The sequence below is a fragment of the Pipistrellus kuhlii genome, unplaced genomic scaffold (assembly GCF_014108245.1).
Source record: "Pipistrellus kuhlii isolate mPipKuh1 unplaced genomic scaffold, mPipKuh1.p scaffold_m20_p_16, whole genome shotgun sequence".
Lineage (NCBI taxonomy): Eukaryota > Metazoa > Chordata > Mammalia > Chiroptera > Vespertilionidae > Pipistrellus > Pipistrellus kuhlii.
This window is the reverse complement of record NW_023425471.1, coordinates 31,248,575-31,268,268: the sequence shown is the minus strand read 5'-3', so window position 1 is coordinate 31,268,268 and position 19,694 is coordinate 31,248,575. Positions and strand designations below refer to the sequence as shown.

At 40.0% G+C, this 19,694-nt stretch overlaps 1 protein-coding gene across 3 annotated transcripts in view; it reads right to left on the bottom strand.

Annotated features, from left to right (window-relative positions):
- Nucleotides 1-878: 878 nt before the first annotated feature.
- SYTL4 (synaptotagmin like 4) overlaps nt 879-19,694 on the bottom strand; it is an 89,812-nt gene continuing 70,996 nt past the window's right edge. For all 3 annotated transcript variants that reach the window (XM_036440015.2, XM_045582434.1, XM_045582435.1), the window contains 6 exons: nt 19,536-19,638; nt 13,656-13,817; nt 9,358-9,466; nt 5,344-5,443; nt 4,394-4,602; nt 879-2,433 (listed from right to left, as the gene is read on the bottom strand). In XM_036440015.2, coding sequence (XP_036295908.1) covers nt 2,261-2,433; nt 4,394-4,602; nt 5,344-5,443; nt 9,358-9,466; nt 13,656-13,817; nt 19,536-19,638 — 856 coding nt within the window. In that variant the 3' untranslated portion in view covers nt 879-2,260. The remainder of the gene's footprint in view (nt 2,434-4,393; nt 4,603-5,343; nt 5,444-9,357; nt 9,467-13,655; nt 13,818-19,535; nt 19,639-19,694) is intronic.

Here is a 19,694-nt window from a genome sequence, read left to right as displayed (position 1 = left end):
AAATCATGCACTTGTGGGGGGAGGGTCTCTCAGCCTGGCCTGTGCCCTCTCACAGTCCAGGAGCCCCATGATTGATCACACCAAAGAGGTAGGCCCTGTCCACCTGCTGCAGCCTGCCGGTCAGTAGTCTGGGCCTCCCTCTTTGGGGTGATCATGGAGCCTCCCAATTGATCAATCGCCCAGCCAGCTAGTGGCCTGGACCTCCCTCTGTAGGGTGATCATGGGGCGATGAACGGGCCCCCAACCAATCACATCACACCTGCCTTGGCTGGCCTGGCACCAGTGGGTGTCATAGAATGTTTGTCCAGAAGGTCGTCTGGATGGTCCTTCTGCTGTTTGGTTGATTTGCATATTACGCCTTTATTATTATGAATGCCCTGTTTACACAAGAGGTCAAAAGTCACTTAGACTTACCTAGAAACCCCAGAGCCTTATTACTCAGATGGGTTACTTAGCATATGTGTTATTTATCTCTCAAAACAAAATAATGGTAGTAGGAGTGAAGGAAAGGCTCTATACCTCCTAGAGAAGTTGAAGGATTAAGAAAGAAACACAGCTTGAAATGTCTCCCCTGTGTACACCTCTCCAGCATGTGGTTGGGGGGCACAAAGCTAAAGGAGGAGTTCTTTTGGTACTTGAGAGAAAGAAAAGTGGTGCCACTTTTAAGATGGCTTCTCAGTTCTTTCCCTACATACAATGGGTCAGAGCTCAATGGAGGCATCGGGAAGCAATGTGAGGAAAGGGAAATTTTATTTGAATCTGTATACAACAGGGAAGGGTGTTTGTCACTTTGTTCCTTATCCTTCAAGCCACATGAAAAGCAACAACAGGAAGTCAGGGCATCAGAGACAAAAGCATCTAAAGAACCAACAAAAGCAAACACTTAACAAGTGAGAACACTTTATTAAAGAACAAGTACATTTCTGGGGGTGGAGAACAAAGGAGCACAGTATCTCAAGTTTGCCTTCCATTACAATATCAATCCACACCAAGTAACCCTTTTAAAAACACTCCTCCATTCAGTTCACATATATAGGAGAGTCAGTGAGTGAGCACATGACAAGACTGACAGGTATTTCTTCTCCGGTAAGACTTCTTTCACAAAATGACTATATAGGTGCACTTGGAAGAAAAAAAAGGTCAGTTTGGAACAGTAAGTTTTAGAAAATGAACCTTTGCTCATTAAAATCCTTCTTAGAAAGGTCTCAACATATCACTCTCATGTTACATCTAGGTCAAGATTAGGAAACAATAGAAAAAATAAAATCTGAAACCATTTCAAGAAAGAAATCAGAATGCATTATCTCCAAGCACTAACAGTGCCCAACCGGAGAAACACTGGACCAGTTTACACAGTACTTGGCTATTCTGGTGGACAAAATGGTATGTAGACCATATTCTGTGTGCTAATACATTGTGGACCCAAATACTAAGAAACATGTGGTACATGTTGAGAATGAAGATGTCTTGCCTTTCATTAGAGAAATGAGCTCTCCAACAACCACTGTAACAGTTTAAATGCAAAGAATTCAACACAGGCTGGAAGACACTTCAGCCTCAGTCACTCTGGTCCTTTGGAACCACCAAGAACTATTTGCTGTGCATGTCCATGACTTGGCCTAAAGGTTATTATTTAATTAAAGTGCTCTTTTAAAAGCAGCCCCATTATAAGGTATAGTGAAGGTGTCTAGAACCAGAAGGAATTGAATAATTTTCTTACCATTTCACAAAAACCATTAGACTCAAGAAAGGTGAAAACTGCTTAAAAACAATAGGAGTTAAAAGCAAAGTTCTACAAATTTGTCAAGGTAGAAAAGGCATTAAAAGCATAAATTAGAGAGGAAGGAGAGGACCTACTCACCTTTCTACCATCTTCTCCTATCTTTAGTAACCCAACCCTGCTTCCCAGATCCTTGGCCTCAGATCAGGAACACATTTAAACATATATTGTTACTAATGCCAGAGGCAGCCAGGGCTTCCTAGGAAAGTAGGAACAAGAACAATAAGACAGGATAAAAAAGTTATTTTAAAATATTTTAGAAGTTAATTAAAACTCAGAAAGATATAAGAATGGACTTTGCAAGTGTAGTAGCTTATGTACAAATAAAAACATTTTGAAGAGACCCTTATTCTTGAACCTGTTTTCAAAAGAGGAGCAAGTCTGCAACACTCTAGCATAGTGAGCTTTATAGAAATACACATTTGTATACACATAGACATAATACACATATTAAATTATAAATCTTTACTCTTGGTTTCTTCACTTCCTCTGACTTTCTCTGGCCAACTCACAAACCAGCTTCTGGGCCATCGAGGAACGAAGTTGCAGAGTCCCTTCTGCCCAAGATCCTGGGTACTGTCGCATCTTCTGCCACAAGCTCACTTCTTCCCCAGTCGAGTCCATCCAGTCCACCACTTCCCCATTACTGATCCCTGAAAAGAAATACCAGAGGAAGGTGAACAGGAACCCCGCCCCTTAGCTCACCAGAAAAGATGGGTTTACAACAAGTATAGCCAGCCACCCAATAAAAGACTGTGCTATGAAGATGAACTAATAGGGACAGCAGTCTTCTCTGGGAAGTATTCCCTGATGATTCTGCACAGCTATTCCCGAGACTCTGTCAAGAGGCTTCTGATTAATGAAATGGTACTCCAACTGGGACACCAATAGTTAGAGACCTCTTATTCTGAGGCTGGTGTGGAGCTCTGATGTCTGAGAACTGACCTCATGCCAGAGCTATTGCCCTTCTGTTATTGCTAACTTGACTTAAATGTTCTGTGTGGTGTTATGTGTGAATACCTTTTTTCTCTAGCTGTAAACTCCAGGCCTGAGATTAGGATTGTATGTGGCCTCATTACTATTCTCTTGTACATTCATTCAATAAACATTTCTTGAGTGCCGACTATTTGCCAGTACTCTTCTAGTATCTGGGGAATATAGTGGTGAGGAAAGCAGAAACCGTCCTACCTGTCGGTGGCTTACATTTGAATAGGAAAGACAGAAAATATCCAGTAAATCAACAAGAGTAATTCAGATAATGAGCTAAATGTCATGAAGTTAGTAAACAAGGTGATTTGTAGTGCATAGAGCAGGGCATCCTTTAGATGGAGTGGTCTGAGGGCCTCTATGAAAAGGAGACATTTGAATCAAGATCTGAAGGATAGGAAGGAGCCAGCCTTTCCAAACAGGGAGAACACTAATTGCTGAGGTTATAAAATGGGAATAAGCTTGATATATTTGGAGAGCAGAAAGAAAGTCATTGTGGTTGGAGCATAGTGAGTAAGCAGAAGAGATACAGAGATGGGTCATAAAGAAACAGAAGTCTAGATCATATGGGGCCTGTAGGCATGCTGAGAACTTTGTTCTAAGTGTAACAGGAAGCCACTGAAGGGTTTTAAGCAGGGAGCTGACATGAACTGGCTTATATATGTAAAAACATCATCCTAGATGTTTTGTGTTAAATGCTTTGTATGAGTTAATATATAATTACTATTTAAGGCCACAGGAATGCAGAGACTATAGAGAAAAGAAAAAGATCTAAGACTATGCCTTAAGAAACACCAACATTTAGAGTTTGTGTATAGAATGAGGAAACTACAAAGAAAATTGAGAAGGTGAGCAGTGAGTTAAAAGGGAATCAGGAGTATAATGTCTTCATTAAAAGCTAAGTATTTCAAGAAAGGAGAAATGATCAGCTATGTTAAATAGCACTTAAAATTCTAGTAAGAGTAAAGCAAAACTTGGACAGAAGCAATTGCTCAGTGGAGTGGTGGGATAGATGTCAGCTTACAGTGGATTGAAGACTAAAGAAGAGGTGAGGGAATGGAGATAATTATTTTCAATAAGTTAAAAGGGAGTTGTAGGTTTAAGGGAAGGTTTGTGTTTTTCAAATTCAGAAATACCAGAGCATATCTGTTTTCACCTCCAGTAGGGAGGCAGAGAGAATGAAACTGATCAGTTAGGAGAGATAGGAGATTCCAGAAGTGAGGTTATTGAGAGGTCAGGATATAATTCAAACATTTGGAAAGAGATTGGCCTTTGCTAGAAAGGACCCTTCTTTCATTATGACAGAATGGAAGATGGAAATTATAGGTACAGATATAAGTAGGTTTTCAGATTTTTTTATTTTATTTTATTTTTTGTGGGAAGATGATGGATGGTGTTCCTGCCAATCAGGGTCACATTTATCTGTATACATAAGAAAGAGTACATGAACTGTGTTCCTCTAGGCTTGCACATAGTAGGTACTCAATAAATATTGGTTGAATATTAACTCAAAGAAAAGAAGACAACTCCTGTCATAAAGAATCTTTGTAGAGAGGAAGTTAGTTATATTGGGAGCGAAGTGTATAAAAGGCTTTTAAGAAATTGAGGAAGGGGAGAAGCTCTCACCTGTGCCAACACCCAGCCTGACCCCTCCCAGGAAGTCATTGCTGGCCAGGGGCTCCCGGTCCCACACAGTCAGTTCCAGGCACATGTGTTGTAGATCTTCCAGCTTCACACCATTGTAGACAAATGTATGGTTGTAGTGAGGATTCAGGGTCTTCTTCATCACAGGAGTTTTACGCTTACTGGTCTTGTTCCTCATGGGAAGGAGGTATCTGGCAGAGGGCGAGGAATAATCAACAACCTACTCAAGTTTGGCAATATGTATTTAAATTCTCCTTTCCACTACCACAGACCTAGCTCAGGGATGTGTACTAACTCTCAGATCCTAATATAAATATTCTTGCCTTGGAATCTGAAGCAGAGTTCCTACTACCCCCACTAGATCATTCATTTGATTCAATTAATGAAAAATTAATATGTTATTCTATTTAAAATATTATATTAAATTAAAAATAGTTTTTTTTTAATATTTGGTTACATTTCTTTTGGGCGAGGTTCTCTTTAAATAAAACCAATGTTAGTAACTATAGGTATAGCTGAACATAACTTACTTGAGAACTTAATTCAGGGGGTGATCTATAATTTGGGGAAAACTAGCATTGCTTAAATATTGTAGGGAACAAAGTAATGAGTCCCCAAATCTTAACTGTCAGGGGACAGATGTTTTTTATTATTATTAAGGATTAATTAAGAATATAAGTCTGTAACAAAGTAAAAGCCAAACATATCTGTCTCCACCCTCCTCTTTGGCAATCAGCACTACAATCCAGTCCAAACTGAGCTTAGACCAGTGCAAATGTGGTGGTTTTGCAGTAAATTTCAGGAAAAAATGTTGGTTGCTGGAGGTGGTAGAACACGCAAGTATAATATCCACAGAGAAAGGTTAAACTGGGCTTCTCCCTTAGCTCTCTTATCCTAAAACTGGTTAATTTAATGCTGATCCAAGGACTCACCCCTTGACAAAGCTGTCTGAAGTCCCTCCTGATTTGGCAGCTGTCAGGTTCTTGGCTTCTTTGATCCATACCTGGAGCTCTCCCCCTTCCCCACCTTTACCTGTAAGGGATGTCAGCCATAGCAAATAAGTGAGCCCCTACAACTCCAGATTTCTCTTGAGCTTTATCTACATAGCATTTCCTTCCCTTGCTCCTGAAGGCAGCAAGTTCTATAATTGGACTGCACCTGGCCTGGATTCTCAGTACCTAGCAGAGTTCCTGACAGTAAGCAATAAATGCTCAATTAAGAAAAACAACAGTAATAAATGCTTATAGAAAACTTGCTATGTGTCAGATTCTATATTAAACATTTAATTATTAAAACAACCCTATTATGTATAAAATAGGGTTATAGATGAGAAAATCGAGCCTTAGAGAAATAAAGTTGCCTAACATTAATTGAATGGTTAAAAAAGAGGACTCCTCCACTGTGTTCTTGATCCTACTCCCACTTCACAGGATTCATCAGGCATCATCAATCTCAACCCCCATCTCCCATTTTTAATATCTGTTTTTCCACTAGTCCCTTCTCTTTAGTCTAAATATCTGCTAATCTCATCTCTCCTTTAAAAAATATATTTAAAAAAGAAAAATGCCTTTCAATCTTGTCTCATGTTCAGGATATTATCTATGTCTTTCCTTTCTTTTGCCATCAATTATCCTGAAAAAAAGGAGTCCACACTCAGTACCTCTACTTCTTTGCCTCATTCACTCTGCCCAGTTCCTAGTGAAATCTGGTTTCTGCTTTAACCTCCATAAGCCATGTCTTCTCAATCCTCATTGGGTCTGACCTCCCAGTAGTATTTCAGTACTGTTGACAAATTCCACTCCCAAGAGAAACCAAAATGGCGCCATAAGGTAAACAACTAGACTGCTGCCTCGCACAACAATTTCAAAACTGCAACTGGAAGACAAAGCGGACATCATCTAGAACTACCAGAAAGTTGGCTGAGTGGAAAATCTACAACTAGAAGGAAAGAGAAAAGGACACTGAGGCCCAGAGGAGCTGTGGAGGACAGAGGCGAGGAGACCTGCACATGCAGAAAGGGTGGGCGGCTGAATACGCAGCTGGCTTACTTGGGGTGCTCGGAGAGGGTGGACAGCAAGCACGTATCTAGCTTTCTCGTTCAGGGGGAAACAAAACCTCCCAACTGCACTGAACTCCAATTCCGGGTGAAACTTTGAATACCCAGACTCATTCAGGGAGAAACTGGACTGTCTGGCAGTGGGTGAAACTCGAGAGCAACCTTCTCACAGAGGTGCTTGCAGTCATTGCCATGGGACACTGAGACACAGGGGCCTCTTAGGGTGGAGCTGATGGGAAACCAAGGCTGTCTGCTCCACCCTGAGACTCCGCCCCTCCATGCTGAGCACAGAAGCTCTCCCAGCAGAGACACAGCTGATCCTCACAGCCAGTTGGCCTGAAGGTCAACTCTCCCCAGTGATACTAACAACAATCTAGGCTTAACTACAACAAAAATGTACACACAGCCCACAAAGGGGCACACCAAGAGTGTCCACCTCAGGTAACTGGGGAGGCTGAGCCACTGGGCCCTGCTAAGACACCTAGAACACAAAGCCACTCCATCAATTCAAGGAAGCAGCTAAAATGGGGAGGCAAAAAGGCAGGTCACAAATGAAGTAAACAATTGGATATAGAGTTCAAAACCATGGTTATAAGGTTTTTCAAGAATTTCCTAGAAAAGGCTGATAAATTCAGTGAGACCCTTGAGGATATGAAAAAGGATCAATTAGAAATTAAGCACACACTGACTGAAATAAAAAAAAAAATATACAGAGACCTAAAAGCAGACTAGAGGATCCCAAGAATCAAGTCAAAGATTTGGAATATTAAGACGCAGAAAACACTTCTCAAGAAAAAGCAAAAAGCAAAAAGAATTAAAAAAATATGAAGATAGTGTAAGGAGCCTCTGGGACAACTTCAAGTGTACCAACATCAGAATTATGGGGGTCCCAGAAGAAGAGAGAGAGTAAGATACGGAAAATCTATTTGAAGAAATAGTGACTGAAAATTTCCCCCACCTGGTGAAAGAAATAGACTTACAAGTCCAGGAAGTGCACAGAACCCCAAACAAAAGGAATCCAAAGATGAACACACCAAGACACATCATAAATAAAATGCCAAGAGCAAAAGACAAAGAGAGAATATTAAAAGCAGAAAGAGAAAAAACAGTTAGTTACCTACAAGGGAGCACCTATATGATTGTCAGCTGATTTCTCAACAGAAACTATGCAGGCCAGAAGGAAGTGGCAATAAATATTCAAAGTGATGAATAGCAAGGACCTACAACCAAAATTACTCTACCTAGCAAAGTTATCATTCAGAATTGAAGGTCAGATAAAGAGCTTCACAGATAAGAAAAAGCTAAATGAGTTCATCACCACCAAACCGGAATTATATGAAATGCTGAAAGTTATTCTTGAAGAAGAAGAAGAAGAAGAAGAAGAAGAAGAAGAAGAAGAAGGAGAAGAAGGAGAAGAAGAAGAAGAAGAGGAAGAAGGAGGAGGAGGAGGAGGAGGAGGAGGAGGAGGAGGAGGAGGAGGAGGAGGAGGAGGAAAAGAAGAAGAAGGAAAAGATAAAGATAAAAATAATGAACAACTAATACATATCTATCAACAAGTGAATCTAAAAATCAAGTGAACAAAAAAATCTGATGAACAGAATAATCTGGTGAATATAATAAAATCAGGGACATAAAAAGGGAGTGGACTGATAATTCTCAGGGGAAAAGGGGAATGAGGAGTACAGGAAGAGACTGGACAAAAAGCGTACATCTATGGGTAAGGACATTGTGGGTGAGGTAAGAGCAAAGGGTGGGGTAGGAACATGGTGTAGGGGAGCTATGGGGGGAAAAAGAAAAACAATTGTAATAATCTGAGCAATAAAGATTTATTAAATTTAAAATATTTTAAAAAATAAAAAAAAAAAAAAAAAAAATCCCACTCCCTTCTTCAAGCTCTATCCTAGCATTGCTTTCTCCTGATAACCCCATATTTCACTGGCTTTTCTTTCTCTCTTCAACCTTTATGACGGTGACCTTTTCCAAAGCTCTATCCTTGCCTCTCTTCTCTAGTCATTTTGCTCAACCTCCTTGGATATGTCATTGATTCCCCACATCCTATAGTTAGAGTTTGATGTAGGTATCTTTTTAAAGAACTTTGTGTTTCTATTGCCAATAGATAAATTTCAACTCCTTACTATTAGGTTCAAAGCCCTTTTTAGTGGGGCTATAGCCCCAGCAGCAATTTCAGCCTCACTCCCATATCTATATTCTTAATTCTAGTCTCACTGAAAAAAAAGGACTTCACTCCTTCACACTCACATACTCCCCACATTTACCATGATCATGCTATTTTCTCTTCTGGAAATGTTCTTCTCACTCCATCTTCTTCCTTTTCTGCCTGATAAAGTCTTAAGTCCAGTTTCATCATTACTTTCTCTTTAAAGCTCTCCCAAAATTAACCAGAAAGAATTATCAATCCGTATCTATATTCCTTTTGCATATGACTTCCTTGCTAAACTAAGCTTCTCAATGGGAGCAAATACCATGTCTTATTCATCTACATATCCATAGTCACTAGCACAGTGCCTGATATGTTGATTCACTCTTCCTCTTCCTCTGTCCTCAACTTCCTGTCCCTCGTTCTTTAATACATCTTACAACCATCCTTTCTAAGCCCCAAGGTTTCTGTTCTGTGCTGCCCTCTTAGTAGCTTGCCACAGCTGGACCAAGGCCAAGTTAGTTTAATAACCTAAAAAATTAAATGCCAACCCTGAGGTATTCCCTTCTGGTTAAAAAATGAAGAAAAGACTTACTTAGTTAAGTAAAGGAATTTTCCCTAGAAGATGATCCAGGGCTCAACTCAATGTGGTCTCTCCAACAGTTCTAGCTACCTCATACAGATCCTTTACAGAAGATAAGGGCTAAACCCAGGGCCCCAAAGAAAACTCACTCTTTTTCCGGTCACCTCCAACAGGGAGTTTGGAGGCTGGGATATATTTCAATGAAACCACCAATTCGCCTTTGTGTGATGGCAAGCCAGTCAGGGACTCAGCACTGATCTGAAACACAGGGAAACCCAAGGTCAAGCTGGGATTTTCAGGAGTTGTTGGGACCTCTTTCTGAGGAGATTCTAAAATTATTCCTCCAAACAGCTTCACAGCATGAGGTTTCTTCTCCTTATGAATATAATCCAGGGTTCTTAGGCCATGGCAGTCACAGGTTTCTGAGGCAATTTCTTCAGAAGGAGATGCAGAAGACCCAACAAAAGTCTTCTGCAATGCCCACTATTTTACTACTTGGTGATACACTTATTAGATTTTCAAACGCCCTCAAAGGTCTTCCAGCAAGCTTGTCACACAGGGAACTGACACCATGATAAAGGATTCTACTACGAGTATTGTTAGTAATAGCCAAAAAAGTGGAAACAACAACATATCAATCAATATAGGAAAGGTTAAATGAGTGTTTTTAATGTCCTCATATGGCATATGGCATGCAATCATCAAAAGAATGTGGTGAATCTGTACACACTGACATGAAAAGATATCCAACATGTTAAGTTACTAAAGCAAGATGCAGAAAAGTATCCCACTTATCCTATCTAATAAAGATGGAATATGCTAATTGACCATCACACCCTCACAAATATGGTGGTGCCCACAGCCAATAGGGAGGGGATATGTTAATTGACTGTCACACCCTCAAGATGGCAGCACTCACAGCCACAAGATGGCAGTGCCCAGTCCCCTCAGCCCTGCTGGGGCAGCAGGCGAGTGGCAGGGCCAGGCCTGCCCCCAGGCGGGTCTGGCCACTCAGCACACTTGCCTCCAGAGTCCCCCAGACCTCTCAGCCCCCCAGCCACCCAGGGCTGGCCTGAGGTGCAGGGAAGCCTTGGATGGTGGCTGCCCAGCCACTTAGGGCTGCCCAAGGCTCAGGTAATCATGGCCAGCCAAGGCTTGCACTGCTGACAGTTGTAGCAGCAGGGGTATGGTGGGGGCATCACCTTCCCCTGACCGGGTCACCTCCCACCCCTGAGGGCTTCCGAACTCTGAGAGGGGGCAGGCCAGGCTGAGGGACCCCCACTCCAGTGCATGAATTTTCATGCACTGGGCCTCTACTATTAAAATATATTCATATTTGTAAATATGTATATATGTATGTAAGAAATTATTATTATCATAATCACTCAAATAGTACTTATTCTGTGCCAGGCACTATTATAAGTACTATAAGTATATCATTTTGTTTAATCCTCAAAATAGTCCCTATTAAATAGTTACTATTGTTCCCATTTTACAGATTATGGAACAGGGGAACAGAGAGGTTAAGTAATTTGCCCAAGTTCACACAGTAATTAGCAGAGGCAGGATTCAAATTCAGGCATTAACCACTCTATTACACTGCATAACCCCCCCCCCTCCACACACACACCAAAGGATACAAACAAGCTTAACACTTATTTCTTCTAAGGAAAGGAATGGAATGGTGAAAGAAAAGAGGGCTTTCACATTTTATTCTGTATATGTCTATACAGAGAATAGCATGTGTCACTTGAATGATCTTCAAAGAAACATTTTCTTAAAGACAGCTTCTCATAAAAAAATTGAGGTCTAGATGGAACTCTGTTACAAGGTCTTGAATATGCAGCATTTTTTTATTTCAAATTTATTTATGTTATTTTTGATTAATGACTATTTCTATCACTAGAATATAAATGCCAGAAGTACAGGAATCAAGCCTGTTCATCCTAGTATACCCAACACTTAGCAAAGTTCCTGGCACATAGTACATGCTCCACAAATATTTACTGAATGAATGGAAAAGTGAATGAATGTTCTGGATGAACAGCAAGTGGCCTTTCATCTTTGGCTGTGGGTAGGAGAACTGCTTCACTCTATTGGCTCTTTCAGCATGGTCCTGTTCTTTATGCTTTGGTATCTTAAGCATGAGCTGATGCACACTAGAAATGCCCTTTCACCTGCCTGTGATCACCAAGGCTCCTCTAAGTGAGGTCCTTATCATTGAATACATCAATGCCAGGAGGCATAATCCTTATAACTTTAGAAAAATGTGCCACATGCCCAGAATGCACAAAGTTTAGTGTATGGGTGAGAGAAAGAAAGGGGAGGTAATAATGGTTATCAGAGGGAAAGGGGGTTGAGGGGAGGACATAGAGAGTAAATGGGGTCAAATGCAAGGTGATGGAGGAAAACTAGATAGACTTCAGGTGGTGAGAACACAATAGAGTATACAGATTTCATATTATAAAGTTGTACACAATAAATTTGTATAATGTTGTTAAGCAATGTTACCCCAATAAATTCAATGTAAAAATAATAAAGGTGGTGAATGCTTGGAAGAGAATATTGATTGGGAGGCAAAAATATTACTGGGGGGGGGAGACAAACAAACTAGAGACAATAAACGTAGAATGTTTTAAGTTAAAATAGATATGTAATATTGAAATGGTCTTTGTATTATTTATAAAATGTCTACAAAATTTAAATTGTGAACTTTAGTGGACTCTTAAGAATTGGATTTAGCCTTAGTTGGAAATTGGTGTGTTTGTCTTCATTCTGGTTCAAAATAATTGCAAAGAGCAAATACCTCCATTTTAATGCAGCTTTAATTTGATGTGAAGCATTTTTATTGGCAGTAGTTCATGATGGTTTGTACTACCATTTCTAATATAATTATATCAACTGTAGGCCCTTGAGAGAACAACTGTGTACCACATACTTAAATTCTAAATGTCTAACATGCTATAGTTTTGTGATAATTTCTTTCCTGTTTTTACTAGTATTTAAAGGGACAAATTTAATTTTTTACTGGTGGTTTTGGAGGGCAGTAGCTATAGTAGCTATCAAAATATTATATGTACATTTCCTTTGACTCAGCAGTTCCAAAACCAGAAATTTCTCCTATAGTTACATATATTACAGCAAAGGTTTAACAGCAAAAAAAAAAGCAAACAATTTAAATGTATATCAGTGGGGGAATGGTAAATAAATTATAATACAGGCACATGATATATGATAAATTGTTAAATAAAAATCAAGATATATATAAATAATGAGTTTTGTATGAGCCCATTTGTGTAAAAAGGAAAAAATGTAAATCCATATGCGCACATTTGGGCAGCCTAAAATTTCTATAAAGTTATCCAAGAAGTTGATAAACAGTGATTTCTAGGGAATTGAACCTACTTTTCTTCTTATCCATGTCTACGTTGTTTTAATTTTTAACCATGTGCATATAAATTCTTTTATTTTTAATTTTTAAATGAGTGGTATTACACACACACACACACACACACACATGGTAAAAAGTTAAAACACTTTAAAAGGGCATATAGAGAAAACTAAATTGCCCTCCCACCTCAGTCTCTCCTCCTGGAGGCAGCCACTATTACTAGTTTCTTGCCTATCTTTCCAGAAATATTCTATATGCCATGTCTTATTTTTAGCAATTAAAATGCTAATATAAAAAAGTGTTACAGACGGACCTTGAAATTGAATAGTTCTGATGATCAAGAAGTCCTAAGTCTGTTTTAACAACTTCATCTTAACCAGAATGACAGCAACCTATTGAATGTCTATTATGTACCAGGCACTAATCGGTATTTTGTATACAATCCTGCAAAAGAGGAATATTATTATCTTCATTTTACAGATGAAAAAACTAAGGTTCACAGAAGTTAGGTGACTTACCTAAGTTATTTTATAAATTAGATAACTACCTGGCAAATAGCAGGACCAGGATTCAAATCTAGGTCTGTACTCAAATTCCAGCCACTATTATACACACTGATAAACTCTTATCTGAGCTGCCATCTCCGTTTCCATGGCTTGTGTTGCCAAGAGCACAGCAATTGGAACTCCATTAATTGTTTTACTTCCCACTTCTTTAGTGAAAAAGTTAGTTTGGGAAAGGAATGCAGATTAGGATACACCGAAAAGGTTAGCTTGGAAACAAGGTGTAATTAAATGTTAGGATATACCCAGACTCTGGGAGTTTAGGAGGAAAAGTGTGGCACACATATGAAAGACTTTTCAAAGAAAACTATGGCTTTATCTGCTGGCCATACAAGTGCATATCAAATTACTGTCAAACTCAGAAACTCCAGCAGAGTGCGCTAGAATTATACAACAGACTACACTCAAAGACGGTACCAACAAGTACCAGCAGAGGACACTGCAGACAACTCCACCTCGGATGCAAACTGCCTGAGTTGTAAAAGCAGACTACCTTTCCATGCAAAGGAAGGCAATGATCCAGTTTCTTATCAAGCTTCCAGGAATCCATCTGGACATCTGCCTCTCCAAGAAAAGTGTTTCTACCAAAACGACCATGATGCCAAACTGAAAACTGCAACGTCCTCTGGGCCAGGAGAGATTCTGGGATCTCATACTGTGAAAAACAAGGAGAAGACCAAGATAAGATAATTAGTGATAATTCCTCAGTAAAGATTACTTCAAAATCTGAGCAGCCATACCCAAAGTCCATAGTGTCAAACATCACATTACTCTAGTCCCTAAGCACTATGAGTTTCCTCACTCAAAGCCTCCACTTACTCCATTTGACCAAAAACAAAAAAACAAACAAACAAAAACCTACCATATTCCATGGGATAATCTGGAAATTAATTTTCCTTGAATGGGTAAGAGAATACTGGAACATTTAAAAAAAAAAAAAACTGCCCAGAGACTGCTGATCCCAAATGATGCTACTTAAATTTTACTTTATAATTACAGATTATATTCAACATTATTTGTGCTGTACCTTACATCCCCATGACTATTTTGTAATTATCAATTAGTATTTCTTTGTATTGTTGCTAATTCTCACCTGAGGACATTTTCCCATTGCTTTTTAGAGATAGTGGAAGGGAGGGGATAAAACAGAGAGAAACATCTGTGAGAGAGACACATTGATTGATTGTCTCCTGCATGCGCCCCAACTGGGGATTGAGCCTGCAAGGAGGTTTGTACCCTTAATCAGAATGTATCATGTGACCCTTCAGTCCATGGACTGATGCTTTGTCCACTGATTCAAACTGGCTATGGCCCAACTAATACTTCTTAATCTCTTCATCTTTTTCAGCCAGTTCCCCCAACACTCCCCTCCTCCTTCTTTCTGGTACCCATCACTGTGTTCTCTGTACCTATGAGTCTGTTTCTATTTTCTTTGTTTACTTTCTTCTTTTTTAAAAACTCTAATTGAATCCCATGTATCCCCTCCCCCACTTGCCTTGAATAATGTACCTAATCTCCCTGCTCCTATTCTTGCCGGTCTTCTCTCACTAGTACCTACTAGCTCCTGCTCCTGCTCCAGGCAATTCTGGTATGGCTAAAAGAGCACTGGATTTGGAATCAGGTATCCAGACCTCTCACTTTCTGTGTGACTTTACAAACACAGTTGAACCACTCTGGACTTCAGTTACTTCATATGTAAAACAGAATTATGGTAATGCCTCCCTTGTAGGATTGTAGGGCTAGTACAATTATGGTAATGCCTCCCTTGTAGGATTGTAGGGCTAAACCAGTGCTTCATTCAGTTTGGGCTCTTTGAATAGGGCTGCTGGGGAAACTGGGGTCACTCAAGGGCTCTTTAACCTGCTACAAATTCGAGTTTCTTTGGATATATTCCCAGAAGTGGGTTCACTGGATCAGAAAGCAGTTCCATTTTTAATTTTTTGAAGAAATTGCATACTGTTTTCCACAGTGCCTGTGCCAGTCTGCATTCCTACCAGCAGTTCCCCAGGGGTTCCTTTTCTCCACATTCTCATGAGCACTTGTTAATTTATTGATGAGCCATTCTGACAGGCATGAGGTGCTATCTCAATGTGGTTTCAATTTGCATCCCTTTGATGATTAGTGATATGGAGCATCTTTTCATGTATATTAGTCATCTGTATGTCCTCTTTGGAAAAGTGTCTATGCAGGTCCTTTGCACACTTTTTAAGTGGGTTGTTTGTCTTCTTGGTGTTGAGTAGTATAAGTTCTTTATATATTTTGGAAATTAACCCCTTATCATATGTATCATTGTCAAATACGTTCTCTCATTCAGTGTGTTCCTTTTTCATTTTGTTGATGGTTTACTTTGCCTATACAGATTAGTAATTGTCTAAGACATGTCTTCTCAGTAGTAGCTAGGTCCTGCCTCTACTGTGCTTGGCTGAGTTCACAAATCTCTTGTAACCTGTAGCTTCCCTGTCAGTTCCCAGACTCTCCTCCCCGGCTAAGCTTTATTTCCTGTCAGTAATTAAAAACTTCTGCTGTTGCTAGAACCACCATAGACACATTGGTTTCATTGGTTGGTAAATGATTGGTCTTCACCACTATAGGGGCCAGAGTTTCTGCCTCCAAGTTTCCTCATTTCATAGGTCCAAACTTTGAAGATTGATTGTTGTAATTGCCAGAATCACTGTAGCTTCAACCACCTCCAAAATTTCTTCCATCATTACCAAATACACTATAGCCATCCTAGCTACCACTATCATGGCTGCCACCAAAGCCACTTCGACCACTAAAGTTTCCTCCAGAACTAAAGTTGTCATTCCCATCAAAGCCACCTCAGTAATCATCACCAAAGTTTCCAGAACCACCTTGATCTTTTTGACAGGATGAAACACTAGCCATCTCTTCTTTAGGCTGCTGTTTCCTTGTTGATTTTCCATCTGGAAGACCTATCCATTAACGTCACGGGGTGTTAAGGTAGCCTGCTATAACTGTATTACTCTTGACCTTTCCCTTTATGCCCATGAATATTTCCTTAATATATTTACATGCTCCTGTGTTGGGTACATAAATGTTAACAAGGATTATATCCTCTTGTTGGATTGATCCAACTATTTTTATGTAATGGCCCTCTTTGTCTTTTTTATAGCCTTTAAAATCTATTTTGTCTGATATAAGCACTGATATACCAGCCTTTTTTGCATTTCTATTTGCATGAAATATCTTTTTCCATCCTTTACTTTAGTCTGTGTGTCTTTTGATCTGAAGTAGACCTCTTGTAGACAGAAGGATCTTATTTTCTTATCCATTCAGCTACCCTATGTCTTTTGATTGGCGCATCTAATCCATTTAAATATAAAGTGATTTATTGCTATTTTCATTCATATTTATTTTTTTATTTTACTTTCTTCTCTTTAACTCCCTTGAACCTATCTACCCTGTTTCTCCGAAAATAAGACAGTGTCTTATATTAATTTTTTCTCCCAAAGTTGCGCTAGGTCTTATTTTCAGGGGATGTCTTATCTTTCCATGCACTAGGTCTTTTTTCGAAGAATGTTTTATTTTCAGGGAAACACAGTAGTAATACCAGTTTGGTGGTGATGAACTCCTTTAGCTTTTTCTTCTCTGGAAAGCTCTTTATTTTCCTTCAGTTTTAAATGGTAGCCTTGCCCGGTACAATAATCTTGGTTCTATGTATTTATTTATTACCACTTTAAATATTCCATGCTAGTCACTTCCAGCCTGAAAAGTTTCTGTTGAGGAATCTTGCAGGTAACTGTTTTTCTCTTGCTGATTTTATGATTTTCTCTTTTGTCTTTAACCTTTGCCATTCTAATCATGATGTGTATTGGTGTGGGTCTGTTTGGGTTCATCCTGTTTAGGACTCTGTACTTCCGGGACCTGGGTAACTTTTTCATTCATCAGGGTAGGAAAGTTTTCAGTCTTTATTTATTCAAATAGGTTTTCAATCCCTTATTATCTCTCTCCTCCTTCTAGTTCCCAGATGATATGGATGTTGTTAAACTTGATGTCTTCACAGAGGTCCCTGAATCTTTTTTTTTTTTTTAATTCTTTTTTCCTTTCAATTCTCTGATTGGGTATTTTCCTTTTTTTCTTTTTTTTAAAATATATTTTATTGATCTTGTACAGAGAGGAAGGGAGAGAGAGAGAGAGTTAGAAACATCGATGAGAGAGAGTCATCGATCAGTTGCCTCTTGCACACCCTCTACTGGGGACATGCCCGCAACCAAGGTACATGCCCTTGACCGGAATCGAACCCGGAGCCCTTCAGTCCCCAAGCCGATGCTCTATCCATTGAGCCAAACCGGTCCTGGCTGATTGGGTATTTTCTGCTGCATTGTATTCCAAATCACTGATTCAATCCTCTTCTTCATCTAATTTGCTATTGATTTCTGATAGTTTATTCTTCATTTTAGATATTCTATTACTCATTTTGACTGTGTTTTTTTTTATGGTTTCTATGCCCTTTTGGTAGCTCTTTTCTTAAAATTCTTACTGAGTTCATTCATTCTTCCTCTAAGTTCCTTCAGCAACCTTAGAACCATTACTTGGGACTCTGTATCACTTTATTGTTTGCCTTCATTCCATTTATTTCTTTTTATGGAGATTTCTTCTATTCTTTTATTTGGGACATGTGTCTTTATCTTACAATTTTATCTGCCTCTGTGTGTTTGTTTCTAAGTATTTGGTAGATATGCTATTTCTCCCAGTTTTTATAAAGCGGTCTTATGTAGTAGATGTTCTGTGCGTCTTAGCAGTGCAGTTTTATGATTACCTGAGCTGGGTGATTTAGGAGTGTGTCTTGTGTGGTTATGTGATTCCTCCTGTTGCATTTGAGTCTTGAATGATGTTGGCCCAACTGTGGGTGGAGTTGACCCTCAGGCAGGTTCAGCCTGTGAGAATTGACCCCAACCACAGTATATGAGCTTCTGACTACTGAGGTGGAACTTGCACCTGCAGGTTCTGGTACATACAAAGACCTCCCTTTCTATGTGCCATGTTCTGATGTGACCCCACACTAGCCACCTATATGTCGGTTCTAAGGCCTCTTCATAGGGACTCCAGTGCACGTCAATTTAGATAGTCTGTAGCGGGTTCCAGGTTACCTGTTTGGCCCCACAAGGAAATCCACAGTTGGTAGCTGCTCTTGCATGGCCTGAGTTCTTACTGAAGGGGCCAAGCTGTGCATCAAGGCTGGCTGACACAGGTACTGAGTCTGGGGCAGGTCACCAAAACTCATCATCACCTGTTGGCTGCCTATTAGACTCAGCCTCTAAAAGAGCCTCTGGCAGTACTAGAGTTGGATAAGGCAAGTTCTCAGTGAGTTATCTGGTAGGGGTGAGTGTTTCATACAAAGTAGGCACCAATGCTTGGTCTAAGGCCACTCAGCAAAAGTCTCAGTGTATGCTAAAGCCAGCTGCTACCTGCTTGAGGCCTGCAGACCTTTGCAGTGGGGTGGGCCCTGAGGGAGTTGGCAAAGAGGGGCTAATGCCTCTCCCTAGGCTGATGCTGTGTGATCATGGAGACTATCCAAACACAGGAATTGTAGTGCCTCCTTGTGCATGTGGGGAAAAAATGGCCCTCAACTCAAAGCTACACAGCTCAGTTTCTCCCTGTATGAAACCAGTCTCCTCCCTCCTTTGAGCCATCATCCTTTCCATAGTGCCCAAAGTGAGTGCCCAAAAGTGAGATTTTGTGTACTGGTTCTTTAAGAGGGTTCCTGGGTTTCTAGTAGTCTCCCACCATACCTTGGTAGGTAGATTCCCTGCTGATTTTCACAGCCAGGTATTATGTGAGCTCCTTTTTCCAACTATGGTACTCTAGGCTAAAGAGCCTGGCATGTAGTTGAGGTCCCTTGCTCCTATGGGGCACCTCTTCAGCAGAAATATTCCTTCAGGTTCTAAACCATAGCAACTGAGTACAGGGTCAGTCCTTTTCATGTCTCTGCCCCTCTTACCAGTCTCAACGTGCCATCTTCTGTATATCCTAAGTTATGACTTCTGTCCAGCTGGTCTTCAGTTAGGTATTCAGGTTAACTATTCTGTAGTTTAGTTGTAATTTTGATATGGTCCTGAGAGAAGGTAAGTGTAACTTCTATCTACTCTGCCGCCATCTTTGACCCACCAAATAACTTCTTAAATGAAGATTTGTGGCCATGTGAATATTTAACTTCACAATAATCCAAGAAAGCCAGATCACCTTTGTTCTCTTCTCTGGAGGTCAGGATATGAACAGATGCCTATAGTATATTCCCAGACACACACGGCCATTGAAAGCCATGCCAACCAGCCATGTAGCAGAATAGCTACAGCTTACTTAGTGCACAAGACAGAACATGTTCCCCTTCCCTCTAGATCTGGATACTTACTCTGAAGGTCTCATCATATAATGGATTTATGGTGTCCCTCTTGATGCTGGTTTTTCTTTTTCCTTGCCTGGACTTGTCAGGCAGCAGATAAGTCTTCACATATCTGGAAACCAAGGAGAGTACGTAGTAATTCACCATCTTTTCTCAACCATTCTTCAC